Source organism: Bos mutus, chromosome 3, assembly GCF_027580195.1.
Source record: "Bos mutus isolate GX-2022 chromosome 3, NWIPB_WYAK_1.1, whole genome shotgun sequence".
Lineage (NCBI taxonomy): Eukaryota > Metazoa > Chordata > Mammalia > Artiodactyla > Bovidae > Bos > Bos mutus.
This window is the reverse complement of record NC_091619.1, coordinates 96,831,502-96,844,801: the sequence shown is the minus strand read 5'-3', so window position 1 is coordinate 96,844,801 and position 13,300 is coordinate 96,831,502. Positions and strand designations below refer to the sequence as shown.

Below are 13,300 nucleotides of genomic sequence, written 5' to 3'. Positions count from 1 at the left end.
GTGGTGAATTTGGTTATAATATTAATTTAAGAAAACTTTCCCATTCCTTTTTCTTGTAATAAGTAATTAGTCCAATTAAAACAGAACAATTCTAAAATAACCCACTAGTTCGCCTCAATAAAAAAAATAATGATGGGTTGCTAGCAATCTCCAAAAGCAAGTAGAATGTTTTCTCAAAATATGGTGATAAGAACAATGTCAAGTGCTGGTGATAGTATAGAATGTTGATTCTACATGGGTTAAAAGCACCAGATTCTGAAACTAAACCTCTTAAACTACTAGTCTACCAAATCCTAAACTTCCTGAATTCCAGCTTTACTACTTCCTAGTTATATAATCCTAGGGAGCTAACTTAACCTCTTTTTCTTGGTTTTCTCTGGAAATACTATACTTACTTATTACAATATGTGTACATATTAATATTATTACATATAATAATTAAATGTACCTGTGAGGAATATATGATATTTATCTTTATATATTATTGAGTGCTTTAACATGAAGAGACTTTTAGGTTTCTAATTACAAAGGTGAGTTCTAAGACCAGTGATACCTTCTGGCTCACCGGATGAGGACTAGGAATTGGTCTTGGAGAAACATCTTCATCTTCAACACCAGAGTCATGATCATTCGTTGGCATTTTCCCTGGAGGTAACTTCTGGGAAGAGCTAAAGAACAGATGGGAGAAAAAGTAAGTCTTCAGTAATCAGTATTCATTTGTTCTTTCTATTTTTAAAAAAAATCTGGAACACTTCATGAATTTGCATGTCACAATTGTGCAGAGGCCATGCTAATCTTCTCTGTATCATTCCAATTTTAGTATATGTGCTGCTGAAGTGAGCACTCTTCTTTCATTTTGAAGCTGAATAAGGCATCCGGTCCCATCACTTCATGGGAAATAGATGGGGAAACAGTGGAAACAGTGTCAGACTTTATTTTTCTAGGCTCCAAAATCACTGCAGATGGTGACTGCAGCCATGAAATTAAAAGACACTTACTCCTTGGAAGGAAAGTTATGACCAACCTAGATAGCATATTCAAAAGCAGAGACATTACTTTGCCAACAAAGGTCCGTCTAGTCAAGGCTATGGTTTTTCCAGTGGTCATGTATGGATGTGAGAGTTGGACTGTGAAGAAGGCTGAGCGCTGAAGAATTGATGCTTTTGAACTGTGGTGTTGGAGAAGACTCTTGAGAGTCCCTTGGACTGCAAGGAGATCCAACCACTCCATTCTGAAGGAGATCAGCCCTGGGATTTCTTTGGAAGGAATGATGCTAAAGCTGAAACACCAGTACTTTGGCCACCTCATGCGAAGAGTTGACTCACTGGAAAAGACTCTGATGCTGGGAGGGATTGGGGGCAGGAGGAGAAGGGAACGACAGAGGATGAGATGGCTGGATGGCATCACTGACTCGATGGACATGAATCTGAGTGAACTCCAGGAGTTGGTGATGGACAGGGAGGCCTGGCGTGCTACGATTCATGGGGTCGCAAAGAGTCGGACACGACTGAGCGACTGATCTGATCTGATCCGAAGGTACTTTATCACTTAATTTAGTATCTGACAACCACAAATTATTTTATTTTTCAAGCCAGGGTCAGATGATCAGGAAAGTTGAGCCAGTCAGACTCATGCTTAATAATGTATCCCCTTCTCCTGACCATGGCAAGTTTAACCCACTTATTCTTTTTTTTAACTTATTTTTTTTATTAAAGTATAGTTGAATTACAATGTTGTGTTAATTACTGCTGTACAGCAGAGTGACTCAGTTATACATACATATATACATAGACATACATACACATTCTTTTCCATATTCTTTTTCACTATAGTTTAATCACAGGATATTGAATATATTTCCCAGTGCTATACAGTAGGACTGTGTTGTTTACCCATTCTGTATATACCTGTTTGCTCCTGCTAATCCCAAACTCCCAATTCAGCCCTCTCCAACCCACCTGCGCCTTGGAGAGCACCAGTCTATTCTCTATGTCCCTGATTCTGTTTCTGTTTCACAGACAGATTCATCTATTTCATATTTTAGATTCCACATATATCATACGGTATATGCCTTTCTCTTTTTGATTTACTTCACTTAGTATGATCATCTCTAGTTGCATCCATAACCCAGTTATTCTTAAGCAAATTACTGAGCATTTTCTGATTAACCACTTTAAGGAGCATAGAAATACATAAGATACAGAATTTACCATAAAAAAATCTATCATCTGATGAAAGAGATGTATACTCACTATATTAAACATATTACATTAAACACTCACTGTGTTAGAAAGAAAAATCAAGTAAGGAATTACCTTTTCCTATGTACTTATATCTGTGATGGTAATCTACTCTGAGACTAACTGAAGTACCTCCTCCATTTAGTCAGTTGTAGTTACTGCGTCACATGTATCATGCCTCAATAGAACACAGAAAAAGTTTTGAGTGTTGGTACTGAATTTCAAATGCTGAAATTAGAGTTTAAGACTACGATTTGAAAGACTATATACATCAAGCTTTTGTGCATCTTAAACTAAATAAAATCTCAATAGGATGAAGTAGGGAAGATGACAGAAAAGCTAGAAGGAAGCTAAGAGAGCTTAGACATTAATGGAATTTTGAAGAAAGGGTCCTGTCTCTGTAGTAGGCTGAACAACAGAAACCCTTAGGCAGATGTGGAAGATCTGACAGCAAACAGACCTTTGTCCCAAACCCTGGCAGTCTGGAGAGGCAAACACAGAGTTCTTTCTGTGCCAAGGGGCTGCAATGAAACAATCCCACAAAGCTCTCCTGCCATACCCGAGAAGGACATGGAGAATACAGAATGATATTCCATATGCCTCCGCACAGCATGGACAAGACACAGAGAACCAGTGACCTGAACAGGTTAAAGAGGCTGCGGCAGGAACCTGCACAAACCAACTGCCAAAGACCAGATGCAAAAGAAAACATCTCAGCAGGTGGCCGAGTGGTGTTGGGTGGATGAGAATCACGTCACCCCACACCACCAGTAGTGGCACAGGGTTGGTGAAAATGTTAGTCACTCAGTCATGTCCGATTCTGTGACCACACAGAAGGTAGTCCGCCTATAGGGGAGCCTGGTGGGCTACAGTCCATGGAATTCTCTAGGCAAGAATATTGGAGTGGGTTGCCATTCCCTTCTCCAGGGGATCTTCCCAACCCAGGGATTGAACCCAGGTCTTCTGCATTGGCAGGCGGATTCTTTATCATCTGAGCCACCAGAGAAGCATAGGGCATAGCATTGAAAGTGAAAGTGAAGTCGCTCAGTCCTGTCTGACTCTTTGCGACCCCATGGACTGTAGCCCACCAGGCTCCTCCCTCCATGGGATTCTCCAGGCAAGAGTACTGGAGTGGGTTGCCATTTCCTTCTCCAGGGAATCTTCCCAACCCAGGGATCGAACCCAGGTCTCCCGCATTCCAGGCAGACGCTTTAACCTCTGAGCCACCAGGGAAGCCAGGGCATAGCATTAGTCCCCTCTAAATTACATGAAACCTCAGAGGAAACAGGATAAACAGACCTTGAATTGATTGAAATTTGGCTTCCATAACCTCGCATAATGAAGAGGGGCTCAAAATGGAAATTAAGTACATTACTTTTTAAATTTTGGCCATGCCATATGGCTTGTGGATCTTAGTTCCCTGATCAGGGATCAAACCCAGGCCTCAGCGGTGAAAGTGCTGAGTCCTAACCACTGGAACACCAGGGAATTCCCCCAATTACTTTTAAAAAGAAAACAAGTAGGCACAGTTTTAGTCCCTGGTTGGGGAACTAAGATCCCATATCCTGTGTGGTGCAGCCAAAAATAAAAAAAGATTCACTGTGAGCTTTTTTTAGCACTCAAACAAAAAATAAAAAAACTTAATGTATAATTTCAACAAAAGTTATCTAGGGATAAACATTTCACTAACATTCAAATCTAAAAATGACTGATCCTTATCAAAGCTTTGGTCAGAGCTGAAAACAGACATTGTTTTTCAACAATGTTAAAGAAATTACCAAGCGTCCCCTTAACTTGTCTTTTTCTTTCACAAATATTCAATAAAATCTTGAAAAAAGCCTTAAACCTTCAGTCAATGGTGGTGTTCCTGCAAGTCTATAAGAATATAGTTTTCTGGTGACCTAGCCTGTTTCAAGGATAACTTAAATGCCCAAAGATAGAGTTTACTTCAGACATCTTTCTAATCCCCAGAATCTGTGAATATGTTAGTGAACAAGGAAAAAGGGAGTTTACAGATGTCCTTAAGGTAAGAATCTTGAGATGTGGAAATTATCCTAGACGATCAGATAAGCTCAATGTAAACACAATTGAGTCCTTATAAGATGGAGTCAAGATAAGAGTCAGGGAAGGAGATGTGAGGAAAGAAACAGAAGTCAGAGAGAGATGTGAAGATGCTATGCTTCTAGCTTTGAAGGTGCAGTAAGGGACCACCAGACAACAAGGAATGCAGGCGGCCTCTAGAAGCTGGAAGAAGGAACATGGATTTACCACTAAAACTTCCAAAGAGAATGCAGCCCTACCATCACTTTTTTTTTTTTTTTTTTTTTTTTAAGCAGGCCCAACCCTGCTTAGCTTCCAAGATCAGATGAGATCGGGCGCCTTCAGGCTGATATGGCCAGAGCCCCTACCATCACTTTTAATTTTAGCCGCAAAGGCCCATTGTGGACTCCTGACTCCTAGAACTAGAAGGTAATAAATCCATATCGTTTGCCGTCACTAGGTGTGTGGTAATCTGTTAGAATAGCAACAGACTCCAATAACCAATCTCTATGCACTAGTTAGTTCTATTTCTTTGGAGAACCCTAATACAAAGGGAATATTTAGTTTATCACAAAAGTAGATATTGGACCCAAAAAGTCACAAGCCATTATTTAATATTCTCCTAGTACATTTGCTTTAAAAGTTTTCTGTTTTAGGTAGAAGAGTTATTTTTATAGTAGGAGTTATTTTTATAGTAGTTTATCTGATAGCCCTAGGTTTAATACTACAAGGAAGGGAAGACAGAAGGCAAACTAAACAAAAACAGGATGTTTCTTCTTAAGTAAGATAATTTCTTGACAAATACTTTTGTTCCCCTATGTAATAAATCAAGTCAAATGAGAACCACATTAGAGTTGTCACTTCATTAAAATTATCATCCAACTTACAAATATGAAGGAATGCATTTATAGTAAGGACACCTGTGGTATAAGATTTACCAACAGTTCCCTCAGAAATAACTAGGGACTTACTTTAATTATTAAAAACTAATGAAAGTAATAAAAAAGGTATGATAATAAAAATATCTTTTACCTCTTAATTGAAAGATTCTTAGAAACTTTTTTAAAAAACTCTCTTTCTGCATTCTGGTCTTCAGCTCTCAGTTCAAAACAGACTGGATTTTTGTCAGAAGGTTCAACATTCTGAAATAAAGTAGGTCATACTTTGAGATGTGACTTAAATAAACACCAGAGAACACTATATAGATGAAAAGTAGCTCTGAAACACTGGGTGGGAAGGGGAATTATGATTTCTGTAACTGTAATCTTTCTTTAAAAAAATATTTTTTAATTGAGATATAATTGACATACCATTATAATACTTTGAGGTATACAACATGATTTGATATTTGAATATATTGTTAAACATCCACCACAATTAAGTCTAGTTAACATTCACCACCATACAGATGATAAATTTTTTCTTATGATAAGAATTTTCAAAATATAATAAAGTATTATTAACTATATTCACCATGCTGTATATTACATCTCCATGACTCACTACTTTAAAACTGCAAGTCTGTGTCTTTGGACCACCTTTGGCCATTTTGGCTGCCCTCAAACCTTCCCTAACCCTTGTTACTCTCTTGCAAATCACCGATTTGTTCTCTGTCTGTGAGTTCAATAAAATGTTTTAATTTTTTTTAAATATTCCACATACAAGTGACATACGGTGTTTGTCTATGTTTTATTAATTTCACTTAGCATAATGCCCTCAAAGTCCATCTATGTTGTCACAAATGGCAAGATTTCCTTTCTTTTTTATGGTTGAATAGTTTTCCATTATATAAACGTGATATAATATAAATCATATTTTCTTTATCCATCCATCCATGGACACTTAGGTTATTTGAATGCCTTGGCTATTGTAAATACTGTTGCAATTAACATGGTGGTATGGGTATCCTTTTGAGTTAGTGTTTTTGTTTCCTTTGGATAAACACCCAGAAGTGGAATTACTGAATCATATGGTAATTCTATTTTTATTCAACCTTTTAAAAAACTATCTGCTTACTATATAAATGAAAGTGAAAACTTAATTTTGCTATATAACTTACAACTTAATAACCAGGATTCAGTTAAATAGTAACTTTAAACTGAGGATACAATCTGAAGAATAAAATGAGTGAATGATATATGTCTCTAAAATGGAAATAAGTAATTATACCTCAAAGATGATTATGCTTATAATTAAAATACAAAAACTTGATTCATGAATCAATACAACCTATAAATGAAATTAAAGGCACAAAATAAGATCTGAGTAGAAACACACCATTATTTAGGGATTGTCAATATTTTTGTAAAAAGATACATAATTTTTTTTTAGAATTATTTTTTATTATTGGCCTTAGAATGTTTTTCTTAAAAGAATATATTTCATTTAAAAAAAATTATATTTTTATTTATTCATTTATTTGGCTATACTGTGTCTTAGCTGTGGCATGTGGGATCTAGTTCCCTGACCAGGAAGGAGCACAGAGTCTTAGCCAATGGACCACGAGGCAATTCCCAGCCTTAGAATGCTTTTACATAATGATACTTATGGTTTCAAAGACCTATTTTTTCTGGGACTGTCACCTAAATGTATTTTTATATATGTTATTGGATACAGCAACAATCCACTCTGATTCCAAGGATTACATATTATAGATGCTGATTTTTAACTATGAGAAATCATTTTTTATACCCATAATTAAAAAAGTAACTTTCAGGACAAAGGAAACACTAAGATCACAAATTAACTCTCAACATCATAAAATGAAACAATACATAAATTCTTGATATAGCCTTAAAAGGTTTTAGAAAAACATGGAAAAGTTACTCTGTGGATAACATTTGATCCTGTATTAGAATTTGGTTCTGGAGGTATGTCCTAAAATTTACAAAATGAAATTAACCATAAATGAATAAAATTAATATTAAGTAAGACTGATCAAAAATAAAGAAAGCCTAACACTTTGAGTTACTGTTTTAAAGGGTAGAGACCACTGGGTTTAAAAGGCCAATATACAGTAACATATAACTAAGTAGTCATTAGTGTGCTAGGTGGTCCAATCACACTTACTTTGAAAAGGCGTAATGTTTCCTTGCTGGTTAGTAGCTGGAATCGAAGGTCAGGTAACCTGCCATCACAAGGGAGGCATTCATAAAATTCAGGGTCCTTATGTGTCACAGAATAGAGAACTATGATGAAATTTCCAGATTCTGAAAAAACCCTGGACAAAAAAAAATGCCATTTACTTAAAATTTATTGAAAATAACAAAAGCACATCAAAGAATTCTATTTGAGTCTCTCAACTTAGTTAACAGACTAAACAGTCCAATTTTTGGAAAAAAACTGAAGAGCACACCTATGCTTACTTTTCTCTGACCAGGTATTGAATCCACACCCCCTGCAATTAATTTTTACTGGAGTATAGTTGATTTACAATGTTGTGTTAGTTTCTGCTGTACAGCAAATTGCATCAGTTACACAACATACAACCCCTCATTTTCAGATTTCCTTCCCATTTAGGCCACCACAAGCATTGAGTAGAGTTCCATGTGCTCTGCAATAGATTCTCATTAGTTACCTATTTTATACATAGTAGTATATATATGTCAATCCCAATCTCCCAGTCCATCCTACCCACCACTCCCCTTGATATCCAGAGGTTTGTTTTCCACATCTGTCTATTTCTGCTTTGCAAATAAATTAATCTGTATCATTTTCCTAAATTCCACATATAAGTAATATTATTTGATATCTGCTTTTCTCTTTCTGACTTACTTCACTATGACAATCTCTAGGTCTATCCACATCTCTGCAAATGGCCCAATTCTGTTCCTTTTAATGGCTGAGTAATATTCCATTATATTATATATATGTACCATGTCTTCTTTATCCATTCCTCTATTGATGGACATTTAGGTTGCTTCCATGTCCTGGCTATTGTAAATAGGGCTACACTGAACATTGGGGTGCATAAATCTTTGGGAATTACAATTTTTTTCCAGGTATATGCCCAGGAGTGGGATTGCTGGGTAATATAGTAGTTCTAATTTTAATTTTTTAAGGAACCTCCATACTGTTCTCCACAGTGGCTGTACCAATTTATAATACATCCGCACCAACAGTGTGGAGTTCCCTTTGCTCCACATCTTCTCCACCATCTATTGTTTGTAGATTTTTTGATGATGACCATTCTGACCTGTGTGAGGTAATACCTCATTGTAGCTTTGATTTGCATTTCTTTAATAAGTGATGCTGAGCATCTTTTCATGTGTTTGTTGGTCTGTATGTTTTCTTTGGAGAAATGTCTATATAGGTCTTCTGCCCATTTTTCCACTGGGTTACTTGGTCAATCCTAAAGGAAATCAGTCCTGAATATTCATTGGAAGGACTGATACTGAAGCTCCAATACTTTGGCCACCTGACGAGAACTGACTCATTGGAAAAAAACCCTCATTTTGGGAAAGATTGAAGGCAGGAGAAGGGGACGACAGAGGATGAGATGGTTGGATGGCATCACCGACTCCATGGACGTGAGTCTGGGCAAGCTCCAGGAGTTGGTGATGGACAGGGAAACCTGGCGTGCTGCAGTCCACAGGGTTGCAAAGAGTCAGACACAACTAGAGACTAACTGATACTGACTGCTTGGTTCCGATATTGAGCTGCATGAACTGTTTATATATTTTGGGGATTAATCCCTTGTCAGTCACTTCATTTGCAAATATTTTCTTCCATTCTAGGGGTTGTCTTTTTGTTTGGTCTATGGTTTCCTTTGCTGTGCAAGAGCTTTTGAGTTTAATTTGGTCCCACCTATTTATTTTTGTTTTTATTTTCATAACTGTAAGAGGTGGGTCAGAAAAGATCTTGCTACAATATATGTCAGTGAGTGGTCTGCCTATATTTTCTTCTAAGTTTTACAGTGTCCGCCCTTACATTTAGGTCTTTATTTTGAGTTTATTTTTGTGTATGCTGTTAGTTGTTGTTGTTTACTCAATCAGTCATGTCTGACTCTTTGCGACTCCATGGACTGTAGCTAGCCAGGCTCCTCTGTTCATGGGATTTCCCAGGCAAGAATATTGGAGTAGGTTGCCATTTCCTTCTCCAGGTATGGTGTTAGGGAGCATTCTAATTTCAGTCTTTTACATGTAGCTGTTCAGTTGTCCCAGCACCACTTATTAAAGAAGGCTGTCTTTTCTCCACTGTATACTCTTCTCTTTGTCATAGATTAGATGACTATAGGTGTATGGGTTCATCTCTGGGCTTTCTATCCTATTCCACTGGCTGATATTTCTGTTTCTGTGCCAGTACCATATTTTTTCATACTGTCTTGATTAATGTAGCTTTGTAGCATAGTCTGAAGACAAGGAACCTGATTCCTCCAGATCAGTTTTTCTTTTTCAAGATTGCTTTGGCTGTTTGGGGTCTTCTGTGTTTCCATAAAATTTGTATAATTTTTTGGTTCTAATTCTGTGAAAAATGCCACTGGTAATCTGAGAGGGATTACACTGAATCTGTAGATTGCTTTGGGTAGTACAGCCATTTTACCAATACTGATTTTTCCTGTCTAAGAACATAGCACATCTCTCTGTTTGCATCATATTCAATTTCTTTCACCAGTATCTTATAATTTTCTGAGTACAGGTCAGGTTAGACAGGTTTATTCCTAGGTATTTTGTTCTTTTTGCTGCAATGGTAAATGGAACTGTTTCCTTAATTGCATTTGCTAGTTCTTATTTGACAATCTTGGATTTCTTTCCATGTCACTATATTCTATACTATACAGTATATTCTATACTATACCTTTGATATTCTGATTCTTTGCTAGTTACTATCCAGTAATATAACATATAGATGTGCTATTACTGATTCACGTAGACTTCTAAAAGTGGATATTTAAATTATTTATAGTATTTCACTATTGTAAACAATGATAAAATGAATATTCATTTTGTTCACTACATGACTCAACAAATATTTGTAAAGTAATCAAGAGTCCTTAAAACACACACCAAAACCCAGCATTTAAAAATACTTTTAGTAATTCTCTACTCTGTAAAATGTTGAATGAAAATGATTTGGGGATATATTATACTATTAGCAAAATAAGGCAGTGGGGATTCAGGAGGCAGAATGCCCATTCTGTTCAATTCCTCGCTTGAGAGTCAGATAAGACCACTGATCAGAATGCTGTTAAGTATCAACCTAAGCTATGTCAAGTAATACTGATGCCTCCTTGGTTAAAGGGTGGCATTGCAGTCCAGGTATCAAAGAAATTGCCTAATGCTTCAGACTAACAGAGAGAGCTTCAAAACTAACTTTACCAAGCATTTACTATCAATAAGTAATTAAAGCAAGACCAGTCACTGATAATAAAACTTAATTGTACTAATATGCCAAAATGAACATTTACTTTCCATTTTACTGCAAGGAAAACTAATTGTATTTTACAATTAAAATAAAATGTAAAAAGTAGAATTGTAAAAGCTCCTAAAGAGATTTTTAATAAAAATCCTTTCTAACCAAAGCAGAAAAAGGAAGGATAAATCTGACTTTAAAAAAACATCTATTTGGGAAAAAATATTAACCAAAGTCAAATAAAATGACATTCTGGGGGAAATAAACTTGTGCCTATGTATCTATAGAGTGCTCAGTCATATCTAACTCTTTGTGACTCCCACAGACTGGACTGTTACCCACCAGGCTCCTCTGTCCATGCGATTTCCCAGGCAAGAATACTTGAGTGGGTTCTATTTCCTTCTCCAGAGGATATTCCCAACCCAGGGATTGAACCTGTGTCTCCTGCACTGGAGGCAGCTTCTTTACCACTAAGTCACCTGAGAATCCCACCAATACATATATACATATGCACATTTTTATAACACATTTATAGGCATATATAAAATCTTTGTAGCATATAACACATATATTTTAATAAATACATAGATCTCTGTGTGTGCATGTGTGCTTAGTTGCTTCACTAGTGTCTGACTCTTTGCAACCCTAGGGACTCTAACCTGCCAGGCTCTTCTGTCCATGGGACTTTCCAGGCAAGAATACTGGAGTGGGTTACATGCCCTCCTCCAGGGGATCTCCCCAAGCCAGGGATCGAACCCATGTCTCCTGCACTGCAGGCAGATTCTTTACTGCTGAGCCACCAGAGAAGCCCATTTTCTCTGTATACTTTACATATTGTATAAATGCATACATACAGAGAATAAGAAAAAGAGCTGTTATAAAGCAATGTGAAAAAGATGTACAATCCAATAGAATAAAGGCAAGAGACATGATTAGGAAGTTCCAAGAAGCTGATGTGATAAAACGTCAGAAAAGGCCATTTTTCCTCTGTCAGATCTGCAAAGATCAAAGTCCAATGATGGCCCTCCAGTTACCTCTCTGAGGTCTTATTGTTTTTCCCTTCCCTCACTCCTCTCCAGCCACACTACCTCCTTTCTGTGCCTTAAAGATGCAAGGTGATCTTTCACGCACAGCCTTTGCACCCATCTGTCTGGGACGCTGCCCCCGACAGCCACACGGCTTACTCCCTCATTTCAGGTCTTCTCCTGCCTGACTGCCTGTTTAAAACTGCAACCCTACCTGCCAGTGTATCAACACAATATCTGCCTCCCCTGCTTGTTTTTCTTCACAGCACTTATCACCTTGTAAACTACTATTTATTTTACTTTTCCTATTTAATGCTTTTCTCTATAGGGTCTTTATTTTGTGTACTGCTTACTGCCAATATCACAAATAGTGCTTGATACATAGTAGGCGCTCAACAAATATTTGTTCCACAGTGTTAGTGAGGGGATGGAGAAAACAGGCACTCTCAAACACTGTCAGAAAGATTATAAATTGGTAGCCTTTGAAGGGCAAATTGGCAATATCTACCAAAGCTTCCCAGGTGGCGCTAGTGGTAAAGAATCTGCCTGCCAACGCAGGAGATGCAAGAGACATAGGTTCCGTCACTGGGTTGGGAAGATTCCTTGGATAAGGGCATGATAACTCACTCCAGTATTCTTCCCTGGAGAATCCCATGGACAGAGAAGCCTGGAAGGGTCTCACACAGTGGGACATGACTGAAGCGACTTAGCATGCACCAAAACTTAAAATTATATGCTATTTCACCCAGAAAAAAAAAACACTTTTAGGTATTTATTCTACAAATATACTAGTATCTGCACACAAAGATGTATAACACAAAGTTATCTGCAAGCAAAAGGAGCAGTTTTAAAAATGTAGTATCTATTATTTACTATTCAGTTGTAAAACATACGTGTTAAATCTATATGTGCCAAGATTTAGTAATGATCTCTAAGTTGTAATGACATAAAGAAAAAAGCAACAAAGAAAAGGGTAAACAGTGTGATCTCATTTTTGATTTAACTTTTATAGGTCAGGAAGGGTGATATCTGTCTATGCTTCAAGAAGGAAGCAATCCTTGAACTGTGGTTGTCTCTAGGGATAGGGTATCTGGGGAAATGGGGTGGAAGAGACATTTTTATTATGCATCTTTATGTATGTCTGATTTATTGTCATGTACTTGCACTGGCTTTCTATTAAATTTTCTTTTAAGTGCATTATAGCCACCAAAGCAGACAGAAAGAGAATATGGAATTTTCATTTAATAGATGAAGAAAGTAAGAGGCAAATAGTGGTATCATGTACAAAATAAAATGAGGAAGTGAGGTCAGAAAGTTTATTACTTCCAAAGCTTATACTTTAGTTCCAAGAACATTAAACTTCAAGTGTTTCTTAGGGTACTATCAGTAGCACTGAGTAAATAAAACACTTGTAAGGTAAAAAATTTATAACTTATTTTCAGTCACATCAATGAAAATCAATCTTTTTTATAAAACAGAATGCTAGAGTAGATGATCCCAAGGGTTTTTTTCCCTCCACTCATTAAAAATGTATCTTTTGTGTTACAGTACTGTTGTTAGGCAAGTGAATTTCTTGATATTTCCAAGTTTAGCACAACATCATCTTTTTTGTCTGGTTTTATTCCTATTTAATGTAAGGCTTGT

General features: G+C 36.8%; 1 protein-coding gene and 1 non-coding gene across 5 annotated transcripts in view; both read right to left on the bottom strand.

Annotated features, from left to right (window-relative positions):
* Positions 1-13,300, bottom strand: part of STIL (STIL centriolar assembly protein) — a 54,247-nt gene that overhangs the window by 24,473 nt on the left and 16,474 nt on the right. For 3 of the 4 annotated variants that reach the window (XM_005907760.2, XM_005907761.2, XM_070368102.1), the window contains exons 9-11: positions 7,350-7,500; positions 5,313-5,422; positions 554-668 (exon numbers count right to left, since the gene is read on the bottom strand). In XM_005907760.2, the coding sequence (XP_005907822.1) occupies positions 554-668; positions 5,313-5,422; positions 7,350-7,500 (376 nt within the window). The remainder of the gene's footprint in view (positions 1-553; positions 669-5,312; positions 5,423-7,349; positions 7,501-13,300) is intronic. The other variant, XM_070368103.1, reaches the window with a different exon arrangement.
* On the bottom strand, positions 738-844 carry LOC138987390 (U6 spliceosomal RNA). Its single transcript, XR_011463865.1, has one exon. It is a non-coding gene; the product is annotated as a U6 spliceosomal RNA (small nuclear RNA).